This window comes from Dipodomys spectabilis, unplaced genomic scaffold, assembly GCF_019054845.1.
Source record: "Dipodomys spectabilis isolate Male_0828 unplaced genomic scaffold, ASM1905484v1 ptg000600l, whole genome shotgun sequence".
In the NCBI taxonomy this organism is placed as follows: domain Eukaryota; kingdom Metazoa; phylum Chordata; class Mammalia; order Rodentia; family Heteromyidae; genus Dipodomys; species Dipodomys spectabilis.
Genome location: NW_024871277.1, coordinates 824,032 through 842,020, shown reverse-complemented (window position 1 = coordinate 842,020; position 17,989 = coordinate 824,032). Strand labels below are relative to the sequence as shown.

The 17,989-nt window shown below is 45.5% G+C and overlaps 1 protein-coding gene across 2 annotated transcripts in view; it reads right to left on the bottom strand.

The window, feature by feature from the left end:
• Window positions 1-13,902, bottom strand: part of Ube3d (ubiquitin protein ligase E3D) — a 92,848-nt gene extending 78,946 nt beyond the window's left edge. The window contains exons 1-3 of one of the 2 annotated variants that reach the window (XM_042671120.1): window positions 13,829-13,902; window positions 13,649-13,739; window positions 2,822-2,990 (exon numbers count right to left, since the gene is read on the bottom strand). In XM_042671120.1, coding sequence (XP_042527054.1) covers window positions 2,822-2,990; window positions 13,649-13,739; window positions 13,829-13,850 — 282 coding nt within the window. In that variant the 5' untranslated portion in view covers window positions 13,851-13,902. The remainder of the gene's footprint in view (window positions 1-2,821; window positions 2,991-13,648; window positions 13,740-13,828) is intronic. The other variant, XM_042671119.1, reaches the window with a different exon arrangement.
• Window positions 13,903-17,989: the final 4,087 nt, after the last annotated feature.

Here is a 17,989-nt window from a genome sequence, read left to right as displayed (position 1 = left end):
TTTTTTTTTTTAAGTAACCTCCGTATGGATTTCCAGAGTGGTTGAACAAGCTTATATTCCCACCAACTGTATTAGAGTTCCCTTTTAACTGCATCCCATAAACATTTGTTGTTTGTTTGATAGGTGCCATTCTAACTGGGGTGAGGTGAAACAGACAAGGACCTAATATCCAGAATATACTTAGAGCTCAAAAAAATTAAATTCTCAAAAATGGAACCTTCAAAGAAACAACAACTAAATTAATAAATGACTTAAAGACAGACTTCATAGTAGTCACAAACATGGCCAACAGACTCGTGAAGAAATGCTCAACATCTCTGGCCATAGAGGAAATGCAAATCAAAACATCCCTGAGATTGCACCTTGGTCTTGTTTCTAGGACTTAAATAGTATTATGAATCTTGTAAAAGGATGAGGTGCATCTTTATTATCCTGTTATAACATGCACACTTTTTAGTATCTTGGTAGGCACGCACGCACACACACACACACACACACACACACACACACACACACACACACACACACACACACACACACACACACACACACACACACACACACACACACACACACACCATACAAGAGATAGCAAACAAGTCACCAAACTAGAGAATTCTTCAGCAGACATCTTTTGAAAACAAAAAATACAAACTGCCACTAGAGGCACAAATAAAACACTCCAAATTCTACGAGGAATGAAGATGAATGAGACAGTGCCAGGTTCTCTCTGTGCTGCTTTTAAAATCAGATCTTTTTAATTAACACACTTTAGCACATTAATTTTACTTAAAGAGCAGCTCTGCTTTGTAATGCATTTTTCTTGACCTGAGCTGCAAGGAAGTAATAAAAGCAAGTTGTATAATGAAGCCCCCTACCAGTGTGGGAACTAGGAGCAGACCTCAAAGATAGACATCGTTGGGAACTAATTAAATCAATATATCTAGGACCTGCCAGTGCTTCTCAAGAGATGAGGAATCCTCTCCTGTCCTTTCTTTTTCTTTTCCTTTGTGTTATTTCAATTTTTAAGGACACCTGATGTCACACACACACACACACACACACACACACACACACACACACACACACACACTTCCCAAGAGATACTATTATGAAGCTGGGTCACCAAGGGACATTTCAGACTCCTGCTAGATGGCTAGACTAGGTGATAGGAGAAATTGGTTTTCAATAGCACGGAAGAGCAGAGGAGCCTCTGGAGCCGACAGGGCAGTGGTTAGGCAGTCTCTCCGAATTTCTGTTGCTATTTTGGTCTCAGACAGACTCTTTCAACTGCTACAACATGCAATTAAAGTACAACTTCCAGCTAGACCAATGTGAAAACAATCTTGTCAAACCACCTCTCCTGATAGCCATTTCCCACGGTCTCCTTGATAGACAAGACTACAATGTCTAAATAGGAAAGATCTTCCTTTCGAATAAGAAATAAAAGACTGCTGCTTACAGGGTACAGTTCTTAAGAATGGCCATGTATAACTGATAAAGTTGTTTGTGTGAAGATTATTTCTAAACAAGGAGACACAGCTTCCCTTACTCAATCTTTCTCCTTTACACCATCAGAATGTGTTGTTAAATGGCTCATATCTTTATTCTTAACTACTCAGGAGGCTGAGATGTGAGGATTGGGGTCTGAAGTCAGCCCAGATGAAAAAGTCCAAGAGACCCTTATCTCCAATTAATCAGCAAAAAGCCACAAGTAGAAGTGTCTCTCAAATGGTACACCTGGAAGCTCAGTGCCATTTCTACCCTCTTTGTCTGTTCCCCTGGCAGTATCTGCCAGTGTGTATATGTGCACGAGTGCATGCGTGTATGTGTGTGACAATCCTGGGCCTTGAACTCAAGGGCTGGGTGCCATCCTTGAGCTTTTTTGCTGAAGACTGGTGTTCTACCACTGGAGCCACCCCTCTACTTCTGGCTTTTTTCGTGTTTGGTTCATTGGAGATAAGAGTCTCATGAACTTTGCTGCCTAGGATGGCTTTGAACTGCAATCCTCAGTTCTCAGCCTCCTAAGTAGCTAGGATTATCGGCCCAAGCTACTGGTATCTGGCAGCATCTTTCTTTATTTTATTTTATTGTTATTGTAAATATACATAGGGTTCCAGGTACATGAATCCGGTAATGAGTGCAATTCTTTTTGAATGACATCTCCCTTTCCTCACTCTCTCCCAGTTTTTCCTTCCCATCCACACCCATAAGATATACAATTCATTTTCCACAATGTCTAGTAGCTACCACTATTGTATTTGTTCACCCTTTGTTCCACCTTAGGACACTGAACTCTAGATTACAGGCAGGCCCAGAACACTTGGTCCTAACTGTAAAGTGAGCACCCTAAGTAGAAGAGCATGTTCTCTTAGTCAGAGTTTTGAGGCTGGCACGCACACAGTTTTGAGGGAGATTTAGAACCATGTGGGCAGCACAGGGAGGGACGGCCATGTGGGGCAGGTGCCACTCCCTCCTCTGGGGACATCTTTAAGGGTCCATAAACACTGGAGCAGAGCCCCACAGGGACAGACGCCCATCCCCTTCAGAGGAGGCAGGTGTGACAAAACCAAGATGCCAGAACAGCCAAGGAGCCAACAGGACTGTCAAAGAGGAACCCTGTAAGCCTAGCCACTGACTTCAGGGACTCACTCCTTGCTCTCTTACATAGAGAACTTCCTGATCCCCTCCCCGGCCCTTTCCCTCTCAGCCCTCCTCTGGGAAACAGAAAACTTGGGTCTATGGGGAAGTACCAATCAATAGTAAAATAATTCCAGAAACAAAAAGGAGGGCGTATAATCTACATGGCCTCAGATTTTACCTGACCCGGTTGGCTTCTTAAGTTCACCAAATAGAAGGTATCTCCAGTGAAGCAGTCACCGTGTCCTGGGTGAAGAGACTTCTGGGTGAACGGGTCCGGGTGGCAGCACCACTCCTCAACCAGGGCTGCCCAGTTGGCGCTGGGCAGTGGGAGCACCCTGAGCAGCCTTCTGCTTGGAAAGAGAGAAGATGTGGTTTCTAACAGGCAAAATGGAACAGCTTCTGAAGTAAATCTTATGTGCAAGATGGAAGGAGCTCTAACACGCTCTTGAGGTTAACTTCTCTCAATAACGAAAGGAGTATGTGCTCACATTGTAAGTTCAAAATCAAGAGGTGCAACCCAGACAAAATCATCCTGACCCCTCAAAGAAAAGTGAATTTGCCACAGGATGGATGGCACATTTCTTATCCTTCTTGAAAGAGGAACATTTATACATGCATGCACACAAAGTCTGAGGTCAGAGGATACATGCATACTGTATTTCGATTGTGTTTATCTAGTTACACCATGATTGCCAATATTCCATTAATGACTACATTGTCTACTTCCTAGCTCTCTAGATCATTCCCCCATTGTTAGATATTTACAGGTAGACTCCTATGAGGAACAGAAAGTGGAGATACAAAGTTTGCACACATCTGATTATTGCTTGGGAAAAACAATCTTGTGTGAAATTCTAAGCACAAGTAATATGAATCTTTTTAAGCCCAACACCCATTTAGTAGACTTCTTTGCAAAAACACTGTACTAATCTGTAATTCTTCCACTTACCCTTTTCTTAATTAAATCCTATCACTTTTCCATCTACAAACAAGTAATGTGTAAAAACATTCTCAATTAGCCATGTTTAAATTACTAGTGAAATTGCACTAGTGTATTTATTGACTACCATGACATTTCTGTGAATTGTGGCCAATGACTCTTTCCCAATGAAGCATTAATATATTATTATTAATTTGCAAAAGTATATGCTATATTAAATTATCCATCCTACTACCATTTGTAATTTTAAAAAAACTTTCCAGGATTATTGATTTAGGTGTTTTTTTTGAGGGGGAAGAAGTACAGGTTTTATACCTAGGGCTATAGTCCAGCCTGGCTTGCTCACTCATCTGGTATTCTATCATTTGAGCCACGCCTCCAATCCCCCTTTTTTGTCATCTTGTTATTTTGGAGATGAAGTCTTGAGAACTTTGCTGCCTAGGATGGCCTCAAATTGTGACACTCTGGATCTCAACTTCCTGAGTAGCTAAAATTACAGGCATGAGCCACCAATGTTTGGCTGGTTCTGGTGTTTTAAACTTCGGATTGCCTAACACTTTCTTCTGTAAATTTTTTTCTATGATTCTATTTTAATGAGCTTTTCACATTAGCACAACTTTAGGTTTTACAGAAAGTTATCAGGACAGGTTGAATGTTTCCTACTTCTGTCTAACCTAGCTTTCTCTAACAGCAGTATCTTATATAATCACGGTGATTTGCCAGAACTACAGCCTTTACACTTTACTAGTCTTTTTCCCTCAACAAAGTCCTGTTTCTCCATGATGACATATCAGTCACACTCTCCCTGTCAGTATTGTTCCAGATGCTGAGCTACCTCAAGAGCACTGGTCAGGGACTCTATTCAACCCCTTTCATTCTGGGATTATCTGATAGGATCTCAGGGCCTTGGGCAGCAATCTGAGATGAGGTGAGGTGCTCACCATTTCACAGGTCCCTTGTTTAAACAGGACTCGCCACTGGGGACAGGAGTCTTGACTCCTGTGCCAGTGATACCTCCTGCTTCTACACTGAAACTAGTAAACAAGGTATATTAGAAGTCTTGGTTTAAAATGTGATTGTACCATTTCACAGCAAATGTGATTTTCTATCTCTCTTTTTAACAATTCCTCGATGTTACCCATTTCTCCTTGGTTCACTGACAGACTGTGACTATCACAAGAGGTCTCATAACAAAGAGGGAACCAACTAATTAATAATTCCAGATGGCGCAGTGAAGAACAAGAAAAGCTGAGTCTAGTGCACTATACAGACCAGGAAAAGCTTGCCCCACTGCCATCTGCCAGGTGGCTGGGTACACAGGACACTGACAAGTGGCTCTTTCCTCGTGTTTCCTCACGTCTGTTGTGAACCAGGCATTATGATGGCCTAAGACATGAAACATACAGTCTCTTTAGATGCTCAGATTTTAGTAGAGAATACATACTTATAAGCAAATGACAAAACCACATGTAAGAGAATGTTCCTTATTTGTTAGGAAATGGAAAGACTTGGAAAAAATTATATTAAGTGAAGTAAGCCAGGCCCAAAGAAACATAGGACCCATGGTTTCCCTTATTTGCAATATCTAGTATATGTCTGAGTCAAGCAGAAAAGGTCAGTTAAGTTGATGTTAGGGAAATGAACTCTAAGATATGTATTCAAATGTTTTTTTTCTTTCATGCGATTGTTTCTAACACATTTATAAGATTATTTCTTTGTTGCTTTGTATGTCCCTCCCCCACAGTATTACCCCTGCTTTCACTGTATTTGATGCTGTTATAATTTGTGGAGGGGAAGGGAAAAAACAAATCATTTAAATAGGGATACAGGTGGACCCATTGCAACAATGAGACGTACAAGTCGTTAAACGAACTTTACAACTTTGGTGGGGGGGGGAGGGTTGGGTGGGGGTGTGGGGGGAGGAGGGGATGGGAAGTGGAAACAAAGGAGGAGGCTACAATGCTTGATAAGAAATGTACTCATTATCTTGCCCGTGTAATTGTAACCCCTCTGTACAGTATTTTCACAATAAAAAAATAATAATAATAAAAAAAGAGAATGTTCCTCATAAACCTGGTGCTGGTGGCTCACGCCTATAATCCCAGCTACTCAGGAGGCTGAGATCTGAAGATCTCAGTTCAAAGACAGCTAAGGCAGACAAAGCCAAAAGACTCTTATCTCCAATTAAGCAGCAAGAAGCCAGAAGTGGAGATGTGGTTCAAGTGGTAGAGTGCCTGCCAGCTTTAAGCAGAATGCATTAACAAAGCGTGTGAGGCCTTGAGTTCAAGCCCCAGTATACACACGTACGTGCGTGCGCGCGCGCAAGGCTCATAGCAGAAGTGAGATTCTAAACTCAGTAGGTACAGGGGTTAAATACACATGATAACATGAGCCCTTTTCTCCAATACCCTATATGCAACACAAGGCCTGTATTTTGTTTTCGGGGACTTGGGATAGCCTGAATTCTTACAGAACCTACTTCTCTAAATTTTGTGCAAGATCAAACACACAAGTGTGAGGACATGAGGTTATATATGAACTTCAGAAAGCATCTGTGCTTAACTTTATAGGAAAAAAAAGGGAATTCTCTAAGCAGCAGGGAGATTTCAGGGCACCCTGGAAGAAAAAAATATGAAGACAGGCTCTGTGTTTATCTCACAACTCAGTTCCTACTCAGTGACACGGCTCCTGAGATCTTTGTTGAAGGAGTAAACGAGCACATTCTAATGACAACAGCCTGTAGGTCCCTCCCTAGCTGGGATGAAGGGCTGACCACCTTTTCCTCTTGCTGCTTGAGAATCTGACCTTTGCTTTCACCGCCTAGCTCTGTTACCCTGGAAACCAGGTAAGATCCTGAGCATCAAATATATTGCTAGGCAACATGGCTTACAGTAAAAAAGGATCCCTGATTGGTAAATTGTATGTGGACTGGAAAGAACTATGAATGAGCTGTAAACATCTGAGGAAGAAGACAGGCTTTCAGCTTCCCTCAATGGAGCCTTTGTGGGAAACCCTAGAAATGTTCACTGCCAAAGAATCATTAGGAAAGAGTGTAGACTAAAAGAGCCTCTGTGGGTCTTGTGTTTACACCTGGAACTGCTTATGTGGACAAACATGGGTCCACTGGTCGGTCAGTGTGTGAGCTGCCACTGGCATGAACTTCAGCAGAGCCCTACAAAAGGCGTGTGAATGCCATGCTGCTTACAGGCCATCACAAGGCGAGGCCTGTGGTATCCCTGAGCGCATGTATGCACCGACAGGCTCACCTGTTACACGAGAGCCAGTGCCTCATGGCTGAAATCCCAGCTACTAGAGAGATCTGAGGATCCAAGTTCAAAGCAGCCCAGGCAGGAAAGTCCGTGAGACTCTTATCTCCAATGAACCAGCAAAAAGCCAGAAAAGGAGGTATGGCTCAAGCACCAGCCTTGAGCAGAAAAGCTCAGGGACAGCACCTATGCTTTATGCCTTGAGTTCAAGCCTCAGAAGCAACACCAAAAAAAAAAGTTTCTCTTCTCTGGTACACCATACACACACCCTCACACCTTTAATGCTCACACCTTCATGAGATTAAGAATTACCATTTCCCAGCTGCACAGGCTCAGTAGTGCTATCTAATCCGTACAAGGTTAGGGAATGAGAGGTGATCAGAGATGCCAGGCCAACTTCCAAGTCTCCCTGCTCCAAGACTCAGTTCTTCCCTCTGGAATCCTATTCCTCCTCCCCTGGCAGCACAAAAAAGCAGTAGTGGAGGTGGAGCAGAGGGGGGAGGTGGGGCAGAAGGGAGAAGGTGGCACAGTGGTGTGGGGGTCACATACCAGCCAGGGGATGGACGTGGAGCTCCTGAGAGGTAGAAAGCCCTGGAGGATTTTAAGCAGGGAAATGACAGGTCAGATTTCAGTGGTTACTAACAAGAGAAGAACGCAAGTTTAGAGTAAGAGGCAGGCCTAAGTGGGCTCCTGGATCCTCCCAACCATTAAGATTCTGTCTCCTAACATTTTGCATGGAGAACCAATAAACAGATCTTCAACAGTGTGCAAAAGAGAGCAGTGCTAAAATCCCATGCGAGATCAAAGAGAAGAAGGGGCTTTCACAGAGCCCTGGGACCCAAGGAACATAACACAAAATATGGTGTTTCAAACTTGATTTGACCGTGACACAATGAAAGCCATAATGCATACTTAGCCATCTACATACGGCATCAGGAGCCAGAAAGTGCCAAATTCCAACAGCACTGCAAAGATAAAAGGAGTTTTACAGCAGAAATTTTTGTGATGTTTGGAAAAAGCACACAAAACCTTTAAGAACAAAAGGTATGTGTTAATCACAGCACCGAGAGTCTATCTACCTAAAACCTGACACATGGCCTTTGATACGATCTGCTTCTCATGGGAACTTTCAAAATAAAATGGATGCCATTTTTTTTCCCAAGGTAGCTTAGATAAAAACCTGTTAGAGCTCAGAGGAACAGAATGATTACCTAATTTTTCTCTCAACCTAAGACTCTAGGATAAACAGCCCGGGTTGATAGTAAAATTTGATATAGATTTTTTTTAATGCACCTTGAGCCTAAACTTCTGAGAAATATAAGAACTTAAAATATATAACCTTAAAAATGCAAGATTTAATGTTTTAGGTGATACTTAACCACATGCATAAGAAAATGTTCTTAACATCCTCATTAAAAATAAAGGGCTGTTGTACCTGGCAAATTCCACGAGCTCTGATGTTAAATATTAGAAGCATTCAATGAGGCCTATAAGGTTAAACTATTCTCTATTATCCATTAATCCTGTGTTTTCCTGTCCTTTTAGCTTTGGACTAAGCAAAATAAAACACCATGAATCACAGACTTCCAAAGCACAACTTCAGGAGGTTCACTGATCAGACATTTGACATTGGTAGGTAATTAAAGTAAGCTATTTCAAGAAAAAGACCATCAAGTAAGTAGATGTACACCACTACTGTGACATGTCCCACCAACAGTCCTAGGTACCTTTCTAGAAAAGACAGGATAATTAGGTAGAATACTGGAGGTGGGCGTAGTATTGGTATCTGAACACAAAACCTCACAATTACTAGGCTGCTGGTGGCTCACATCTGTAATCCTAGCTACTCAGAAGGCTTAGATATGAAGACTGCAGTTCAAAACCAGCCTGGGCAGGAAAGTCTGTGAGACTATCCCAATAAATGACCAAAAAACTAAAAGTGGTGCTGTGGTTCAAATGGCAGAGAGCTGGCCTTGAGCAAGAGAGTAGGGGGCGGGGGTTTGGTAGAGGAAAGGAGAAAGTGAATGCTCAGGGACATTGCTCAGGCTTTGGGTTCAAAAGTCCCACTCCCCACTCCCCCCACCCCTCTGCCCAGGGCAGGGGAAGAACTCACAATTGGTACACAGGTGCTCCACCACTAGTGTGCCTAGGTGTTTTGTTTTTTTTTCTTTGTAAGTCATGGGGCTTGAACTCTGGGCCTGGGCGCTGTCCCTGCGCTCTTCAGCTCAAGGGGAGCACTCTACTGTTTAAGCCACAGTACTTCTGGATTTCTAGTGCTTTATTGGAGATAAAGGTCTTATGGAATTTCCTGCCTGGGCTGGCTTTGAACCGTAATCCTCAGATCTCAGCTTCTTGAGTAGCTAGGATTACAGGCGTGAGCCACTGGCACCTAGCCTAGGTGGTTATTTTTAATGTAGGATTGCACTCCCAGCCTGGTTACAGACTTGAGCCACCACATCCACATTCCCCCACTGTGAAGATGGGAATCTCACCAATTACCTAGGCTGGCCTGGCACCATGATCTTACCAATCTCAGCTTCCCAAGTAGCAAGGATTTCAGGTGCAAGCCACCAGCACCTGGCCAATGAGTTGATGTTGATGACCACAAGCACAAGCTTTTTTGGTTTTGCTTTTTGTTTAAGGGACACCAAAGTTGAGCATGCTATTCATAAGATCAGATAAGGGAGGGGGAAGTATGAAGACCCTGGAGCTGATTATTGCAGAACTGGAAATAGCACAGATCACCTTTAAATGGAAAGCATGGAACAGGGCTGGGGAAGGGCTTCAGGGGAGAGGGCCTGCCCACAGGGACCCAGGAGAGGCTGGGCTCAGTTCCTCACTCATGTGCTGGGGGTGGGAGGGAAGCCCCCATACACAGCACCATACACAGATGTGGAGCACAGGCTTTCATATAAGGTTTGCTTATGGGAAGGGTGATGTCCACTTTTTTTTTTTTTTTTGGCTTATCTTCCAGAGAAAGACAAGGATTCATTTCTTTTTTTTTTTTTGGGGGGGGGAGGGGGTCCGGTCATGGGGTCTGAACTCTGGTCCTGGTGCTGTCCTTCAGCTCTTCAGCTCAAGGCTAGCGCTCTACCACTTGAGCCACAGTACCACTTCCAGCTTTTTTCTTTTTGCTTATGTGGTGCTGAGGAATCAAACCCAGGGCCTCTTGAATGCAAGGCAAGCACTCTACCACTGAGCTACCTTCCCAGACCCAGATTCATTTCTTTGACACACACAGTCTATGTGAATCACAGTCCTTGAACATAAATGTTGGAAGCCCTAAATGATCTCCTAGTTTATTAAGAAACAACTAGAAAAAATGGGGCAGGTGCAGTAGAAACCATACATCTAATTTTAATAGAGCTGGTTGAGCATCAACTGTTACGTATGCTCTATTCCTTAGCCCGCGTGACAAGTTTGGAAAATGGAAAATTGGATGGAAGCAGCTGAGTTGATGGAGGCCAGGTTCAGCTATCAAGTGGTAAAGTTCGAGTTCAAAACAGGGGGCCATCCCCTGCTCTGGCCCTCCAGGCCCAAGGACTCCCCATGGTGAGTTAGGGGGTGAAGGCTGAGACGGAGTAGGGGTGGCCTCCACACCCTTCTAGTCCTCAACCCCGCACACAGAAGGCTCAGCTCCTAGATAAAGTGAGCACTAGAAAAGGAGCACTAGCGATGAGACTCCCCACTGCTGATGAAACTCAAATGGGACCCAACCTTGCATCTGGCGGGCAGCAGAACACACTGAGAAACTCAGAACACCTGGTGTTGCGTAAGGAGGGGGTGTTCCAGCAACTTCTGAGAACGACACCAGCCTGACGTAGACTAAGAAAGACAAATGGTGATCTCTCAGCCTTTTCAGGTGGTGTGGGCCTGTCAGCCGGCCTGACCCGGGTAGCCATGCTGACCTGTAGGTGCCCTGCCCGGATGTCACCTCCTGTCCTACTGAACACAGCACCCTGAGGCTGCCGCGCATGCACCTCACCTCTTCCACCCGGGGATGCTGCCAAGTGCATCAAGCAGGCGAGAAAAAAAGCCAAAATAAACACACCCAAGCCAGCAGGAATTTATTGCCCACACTATTCACTAGGCACTGTGCCTGAGACTCGGATCTGATCAGAATAACAATGATCACAGTAGCCAGCACACACGGAGGGAGGCCCATGCCAGGCCATGAAGACTCACTCCACAGCCCCAGCTATGGGAGGTAAGGGCTTTTTTAAAAAAATCATTATTATTTTTTTGGTGTGGTAAGGTTCACTCTGGGAAGGTGAGGTAGGCTTCTCGCTCCTCTTGGCTAAGTCTCCATACCTGTGTTACCTAGGTAACTGGTACACCTTGGAGGTCACATTCCCCCCTCCCCCCTCCCTTCTTCCCATTAGACCAGGGGAGGATCCTAGGCCCTGAGGTCATATCTGCATCCAGTGTGTGGCCACACATTCCTTTACCTAGCCCCTTCCCAGTCATGCTATGCCTCTCCACCATGGGGTGGGGCGGGGGAGCAGCAGGTCTAAATACTTCTTTTCCTGCCTGAATACCACGTGGCGCTCTCTTCATCATCTACCTAATTAAACCTAGTATATTTAATTTATCTTATAGATGCCAGTCCCAGAGCTTGAATTCAGGGCCTGGGAGTTATCTTTGAGATTCTTTTTCTCAGGGCTAGTGCCCTGCTTTTTTGTGATTAACTGGAGGCAAGAATCTCATCCTGCCCTGGCTGGCTTCAAACCACATCCTCAGATCACACCGGTGGCCTGAGGGACGAGAACCTGGCTGGTGAGGGTTATTACTATCATCCACATGTTCTCAGGGAGGACAGCGAGGTGTGAAGAAACTTGACCGTGGTCACACTGCTAGGAAATGGCAGCTGCAAACCCAAGTCTGGCTTCTGAGTCCACACTACTGCGCATGCCAGGAAGGAAGGAAGGGAGGGAGGGCACAAAGGGCAACAGCACTGTCCCCGCTCTCAACAGCCTGGAGGTTCCTCGTGAAAGCAGAGACGCGCTTTAGGGCAGCACCTACGGAGGCACTGCGCAGGCGCGGGTCGTAGCGCAGGCGCAGGTCCCGTCGCAGGGGCACGGGCAGCACACCTGTGAAGTGCGGTCAGGAGCCCACCAGAAGGGAAGGACCTGTCATAGGACCCTGGGGTGAAGAAAAGCTGGAGAGACTGGGGCTGTGCACACCGAACGCCAGAGCTGTGCCCCGTGTGCTGGAGGAGGAGGCTGGAGAAAAAGGGCTGGAAAGTGAGGCCGGGCAGGCAGGATCCTGGAGGAGCTGAAAATGCAGGAGTTAGCAGAACAGGAAACCATGGAAGGTTTGCACGGAGGAACCAGCGGCATTCTGGAACAATCCATGGAGGTGGAGCAGGCAGATGGCTGGTCACGGGGGTAAGAAGGCGGGCCCGCCTGGAGGAATGGGGACTCAGCTCCCAAGTGAAGTAGCCACAGCACCTGGTGACCACGAATGGGGCGGAATTATGGAGACAAGGGTAGAGAAAGTGCAGAACCGGCTTGTAGACACATCCACAGTCTCCAGCATGTTAAGAGTTTAGTTAGGGGCTGGGAAGGTGGCTCAGTGGTAGAGCGCTTGCCTTGCATGCCTGAAGCCCTGGGTTCGATTCCTCAGCACCACATAAGCAAAAAGAAAAAAGCCAGAAGTGGTGCTGTGGCTCAAGTGGTAGAGCGCTAGCCTTGAGCTGAAGAGCTGAGGGACAGTGCCCAGGCCCAGAGTTCAGACCCCACGACCAACCAAAAAAAAAAAAAAAAAAAGTTGAGTTAGGTTATCTGAAAGGAAACTGCCACGTGGTCTTCAGGCTGGAAAGAGAAGTTGACTCGTAACCATCCCCCAGTGCAGGTTGGAGACACACATGGAAAAAGGGGGAGAGCACGTGGCTGGCCAGGAGGGGAGAGGGTGTGGCCACGCTGCCTGTGGATGTGACCTCAGAGCCTGGGAACCTCCCAATCAGAGGAAGGCCTGAAGGGCTGGTCCAGGATGTGACCCCAGGTGTGTCAGTTACCTAGGTAACACAGGTTCAGGACAGAGACTTAAACAGGAGGGGTCAGGGGAGTCTATGTGCAGATTCACACAGGGACTTGCAGGGCACTGGAGGCATGGCTCCAGAGGTACAGTGCCCTGCCTCACAGGCACAAGGCCCTCAACTCAAACCCCAGTACAATCAATCAAGCAAATGAATAAGGTTTTCATCTATCTCCTCAGCTTATGAGTGATGAGAAGCTGAGAATAAAAGGAAAAGCTTTCTATCCAAGAAAAGAGGAAGAGAAGATACAAAAAAAAAAAAAGTGCAATTTAAAGTCAATTTGGGAATGCAAAGAAAAAGAGCCAAGAGCCCCTTCTTCTTGTAGTGGGTCAGATGATCCTTACCACTGGAGAAAGGGTCATCTGTACCAGGTGTGCTCACTTTTAATGAACAGGAGAAACAGGAAATGGATTTTATTAAAGGCAGGGTAGGTGTCTTAGAAATAGCTGACTAAAAAGTCCTCTGTGAGACAGAAAATTCACATAACATGGAAGACCTGGCTCACCATCACGATGGTTAGTGAGCAGTCCTAGGGCAATCAGCCCAGGCCCTCCAAACACAGCCCGCTTCCCTCAAACCAGCATCCTCCCTTCTCTCATCACCATTCTGACTGCTGGTGAGCTGTGGCTGGTTCTGTTCACAACGACACTGAACCCTCATTTCAAGGCCAGCTACTCTAGCAATGACTTGAAGAACTGCCACAGAGAAACTAGAAGCCACTGCCAGGCTCAGAACTAATCAGAGTTAAAACAGACTCCTTACCTGTCCCTTATTATGACATCACCGCAGGACTGGCAATAAAAGGTGTAATGTTCCTGGGCTTGTGGGCTTTGATTAAACACTGAAACCAGTTCTAAAAGAAATCAATGAAATAGCAAGTCTTAGATGACTGGAACAAATGTATTAACATATTTAACAAGCTTACTAGCCACAATAACTTACCATCAACACACACCAATTCCATCTCCCCAGATAAACACCTTTAATTGGGATTATCTGATGAGTCAATCAGAAGCAAACATTATGAGAAAGCATTCAGAAACAACAGATTTTGCCAAGTATTTCTGAGCACGATGCTTCTCTCCTTCCATAAGTACCAGCATGAAAGAGAGACTCCTAAAATTTAAGTTACATCTGATTTCAACAAGATCTGTGTCAACTCTGGCACACTTGTTGGTGGTTTGTACAAGCCAGAGGGATGGTGAGCAGAACTGGTCTCTGCAGGGAAATGCTCTGAAAACAGGACAGCGTATAGCAGAGTCCCAAAAGCGTGAAATTCAGTGTCAGTGAGACCTGTGGGACGTGTGTATTCCCCACGTTATGGACCACAGCATGGCATTCTGTCCACATGGCGCTCTTCTTCACTTCTGCTATTCCATTTAAACTTTCATTTCTAAACAAATGAAACACTAAAGGATCTGTCCATGTTCAAAAAATTTGAAGAAAAAGGGCTGTAGCTATTAGATGCAGCAAGCAATCTTAAATTCGTGTTAATTTGTATGAATTTTAAGGATTACAACCAACACACACAAAATCACAAAATACTGGAAAGTTTAAGCCTTGGCAATAATTGAAAATACCACAGTATAATTTCTCAGGGTCCACACAAATCTCTAGTGCACAAAGGTGAAATAAAATATTATCCTTTATCTATGGGCAGATAAGAAGAGGCCCTAGCTAAGGAACCCACAATCATCCTTCCAGAGACAATAAACACATTTCCAGTGTAACACTGCCCTCTGCTGGGCACTAGCCCAGCTTGAACGCCAGAATTGGTTGGATTGGGGAGGGGGGGAGCCTGAGGGAGGTGGGGGGGGGGGGGGGAGGGGGTGAGCACGGCCTATCAGACAGGGCTGAGGCAGGCCCTCTACAGGGGCTGCGATCCAGCTGTGTTACTCTAATGGGCAAACAGGACACATCCATATAATGCTAACTACAGCTGTTGCCAAAAGGGTGTTCTTACAGTTCAAAAGTCAACTGTTAAAAACCCCCAAACCCAAATCTCAACAGTGCTAAAAAATTCCAAGTCAGGTTAGCCTATGCTCACGTCAGCATGCACCTGCCTGATAATTATTCACACATTGGCAGAAAGCTTAAAGCAATTAAGTGTCCCGGAACTTTCTTTGAATACCCTGTCACACACCACAGCACAGGCCTTTGAGTGCCTTACTTTCATACATTCTAATAAAATAAACAGGAGGCCAAGGAACACAAACAATATGCAAATCCACACAGAACCATCCATTCTGTAGTCCAACAGCTAAGACTAAACAGTGCATGTTGATCTAAATTTTGAAAAGAATTTCCAATTTTTCTTTGTGTGTGTGGACAGTACCCAGTACTGTGAGCCTGGTGCTCTCAATTTCTCTGTTCCCAAGTTCCCACAGTGGCTTCCAGGCCTGGACACACAGACTCCTGCTATGGCTACCATTGCTGGAGGAGAAGGTGAAGACAGAAAGCCCAGAGCCTCGGCCTTAGAGCACAGCGTCTCCAAAAGTCCATCCTTCTCTCCACAAAGTCCAACCTCATTCCTAGTGTCACCTACACCATGAAGACCAGATGAAGACCAGGACAGCCTTCCTCCCCAGCCCTTGTGAAAAACCACTCTGTACCACTCACACTAGTCATCCCAAAACCCAGAACCGCAGTCAAAATTACATATCTTTTCCTATCTTTCCAGGAAATGAGGCACCCAGTGGCTCACAGCTGTAGTCCTTCCTACTCAGGAGACTGAGACTTGATGTTTGAGGTTCAAAGTCAGTCCAGGCAGACAAATCCATGAGGCTCTGATCTCCATTTAGCCAACCAAAATCTGGAAGGGAACTCTGGCTCAAGTAGGAGAGTGCCAGCCTTGAATGGAAAAAGCCAAGCCACAGTATGAGGCCCCGAGTTCAAGCCCCAGGATCACACCAGCAAGCACACACGTGCACACCCATGCACACACACACCCCCACACTCACACAACACACACACAAGCCAGGGAACTGTTCAACACCTGGAGGCTCCTTAGGGCAGTCCTTTGCCCCTCCTCCAAGTTCCACACAGCTCAAAGGAAAGACTCATTACATGGCAGAAGCAATGACATCCGAGGCGGTAGGGGAGAGGATGCAAGATCCTCTCTGCTAATAACGACAACATCAGTCCTTCACAAACTGTGTCCTCAAGGAAGCAGTCACTTTATGCAATAAATAATCATGAGATCTTATAGGAAGACACTCTTCTACAGTCTTACTGAATTTTTATGTCATCCCAACCCTGAAATTGTAACCATCTTAGCAACAATCAAATTCCACAGCACTGTCTACTCAGGACCACCCATGCACGCATCTCCACATACATCTGCAATGGTGTCTGCCTGATGGGTAAATTCCACCACTGCACCCTATGGTCAAACGTCATATCCTGACTTTCAGTCCTTCACGCAAGCCTGAGTCGCAAAACGTCATATCCTGACTTTCAGTCCTTCACTCAAGCCTGAGTCGCTGCCTGTGCCGTTATTTTGGCTTTGTTTAACCTCAGTACTTTGCTAAGCACAAGCTTCACTTATGTGTTCTGATCTGGGCCATCTCTTAGAAGGCATGCTCCAAAAGAGGATGTTCCCTTCTGTATAATGGGCAAGATCAATGCTCTGCACATACTATGAGCTGAAGTATTTGCTGAATAAGTGGATCTCTGGGAATGCTGGCTTTGAACTATGATCTTATATCAATGGGACATCTCATGTCAGATTCTTCACAATTGCAATCTGGTAAGCCAGGAAATTTTACCATTCAAGAAACAAGACAAAGCCAGGTGGAGGTGGCTCACGACTATAATCCTAGCTACATAGGAGGCTGAGATTTGAGGACCAATTTCAAACTAGCTCAGGTAGGAAATCTGTGAGAGTCTCATCTCCAATTAACCATGGGGAGAAAAAAAAAACCAGAGTGGAGGTGTGACCCAAGTGGCAGAATGCCAGCCCAGTGAAAAAGCCAAGTAAGAGTTTGAGGCCCTGAATTCAAGCCCTAGCACCAGTCCAAAGGGAGGGAAGGGAGGAGGAGAGATGGAAGGAAGCAAAAAGAAAGGAAGGAAAGAAGGAAGGAAGGAAGGAAAAGAGAGAGAGGGAGAGGGCCCCCATGGGACAGGAAAAATCTCTGTACCTTCAGCTGAGTGTTATGAACCTAAAAGTGTTCTAAAGCTTAAAGTCTATTTAAAACAAAAAAACTAAAACACTAAACAGAGCCTTAGCAGGGCAGCCTGAGCCTCGGGGACTCCCTCAGTCTCCAGCCCTCTCAGGCCACGGATGAGCAGTCTTTCCCTTAGGCAAAGCACACCTTGAAGGGAAATCACCTCTGACTCATCTAGTAAACTCAAAGGGGCCGCATTACTCACTGGGGCAGGGCTCAGCGCAGGCCTGCAGGCGCAGGTGCAGTCCATCTCCGGGTACATACTGCAGCCCACCGCAGGTAGAAGGGGCCAGCCTGACCTCTGCTGGAAGCTGGATGTCAGTGCAGCCCTCGGGGCTTCTCACCTGCAGGGAGGACCACTTCACACTCACTTCCAAGGGCAGGCCTCCTTCTCTGGGTTCGCTGGTAATAGAAATATAAAACATATGAATTACTTAAAGAAACTGGAGCTGACAAAGATCTCAGCGCCTCTCCCACAGAGGCCCTAACATCAATGACCCAGAAAAACACTAGCAAAAAGATCTCGAAGGAAGCCATCCTCATTGGACCTAGGCCAGAAAGGACCCTTTATTGCCATTGTAATACCAAAGTCCTGTGTCCTGGTTTTTATCCTTGCTCCTCAAACCAGCATTAAAATAAGCTAAGCTTGTTATGTTGGCTCACACATGTAACACAACTCAGAAGCCTGAGATATGAGTTCGTGGTTCAAAGCCAGCCCAGGCAAGAAAGTCTGTGAGATTCTTATCTCCAATTAATAAGCAAAAAGTTGGACATGGAGCTGAGGCTCAAGTGGTAGAGAGAGCCAACCTAGAATGAAAAAGCTCAGGAAGAGCGCCCAGGTCCTGAATTCAAACCCTGATACTGGCACAAGAAAAATAAAGTTTCAAGATATTAAGATCTCACTCCCTCTATGTGAAACAGCTGTCACAAGAAAAAC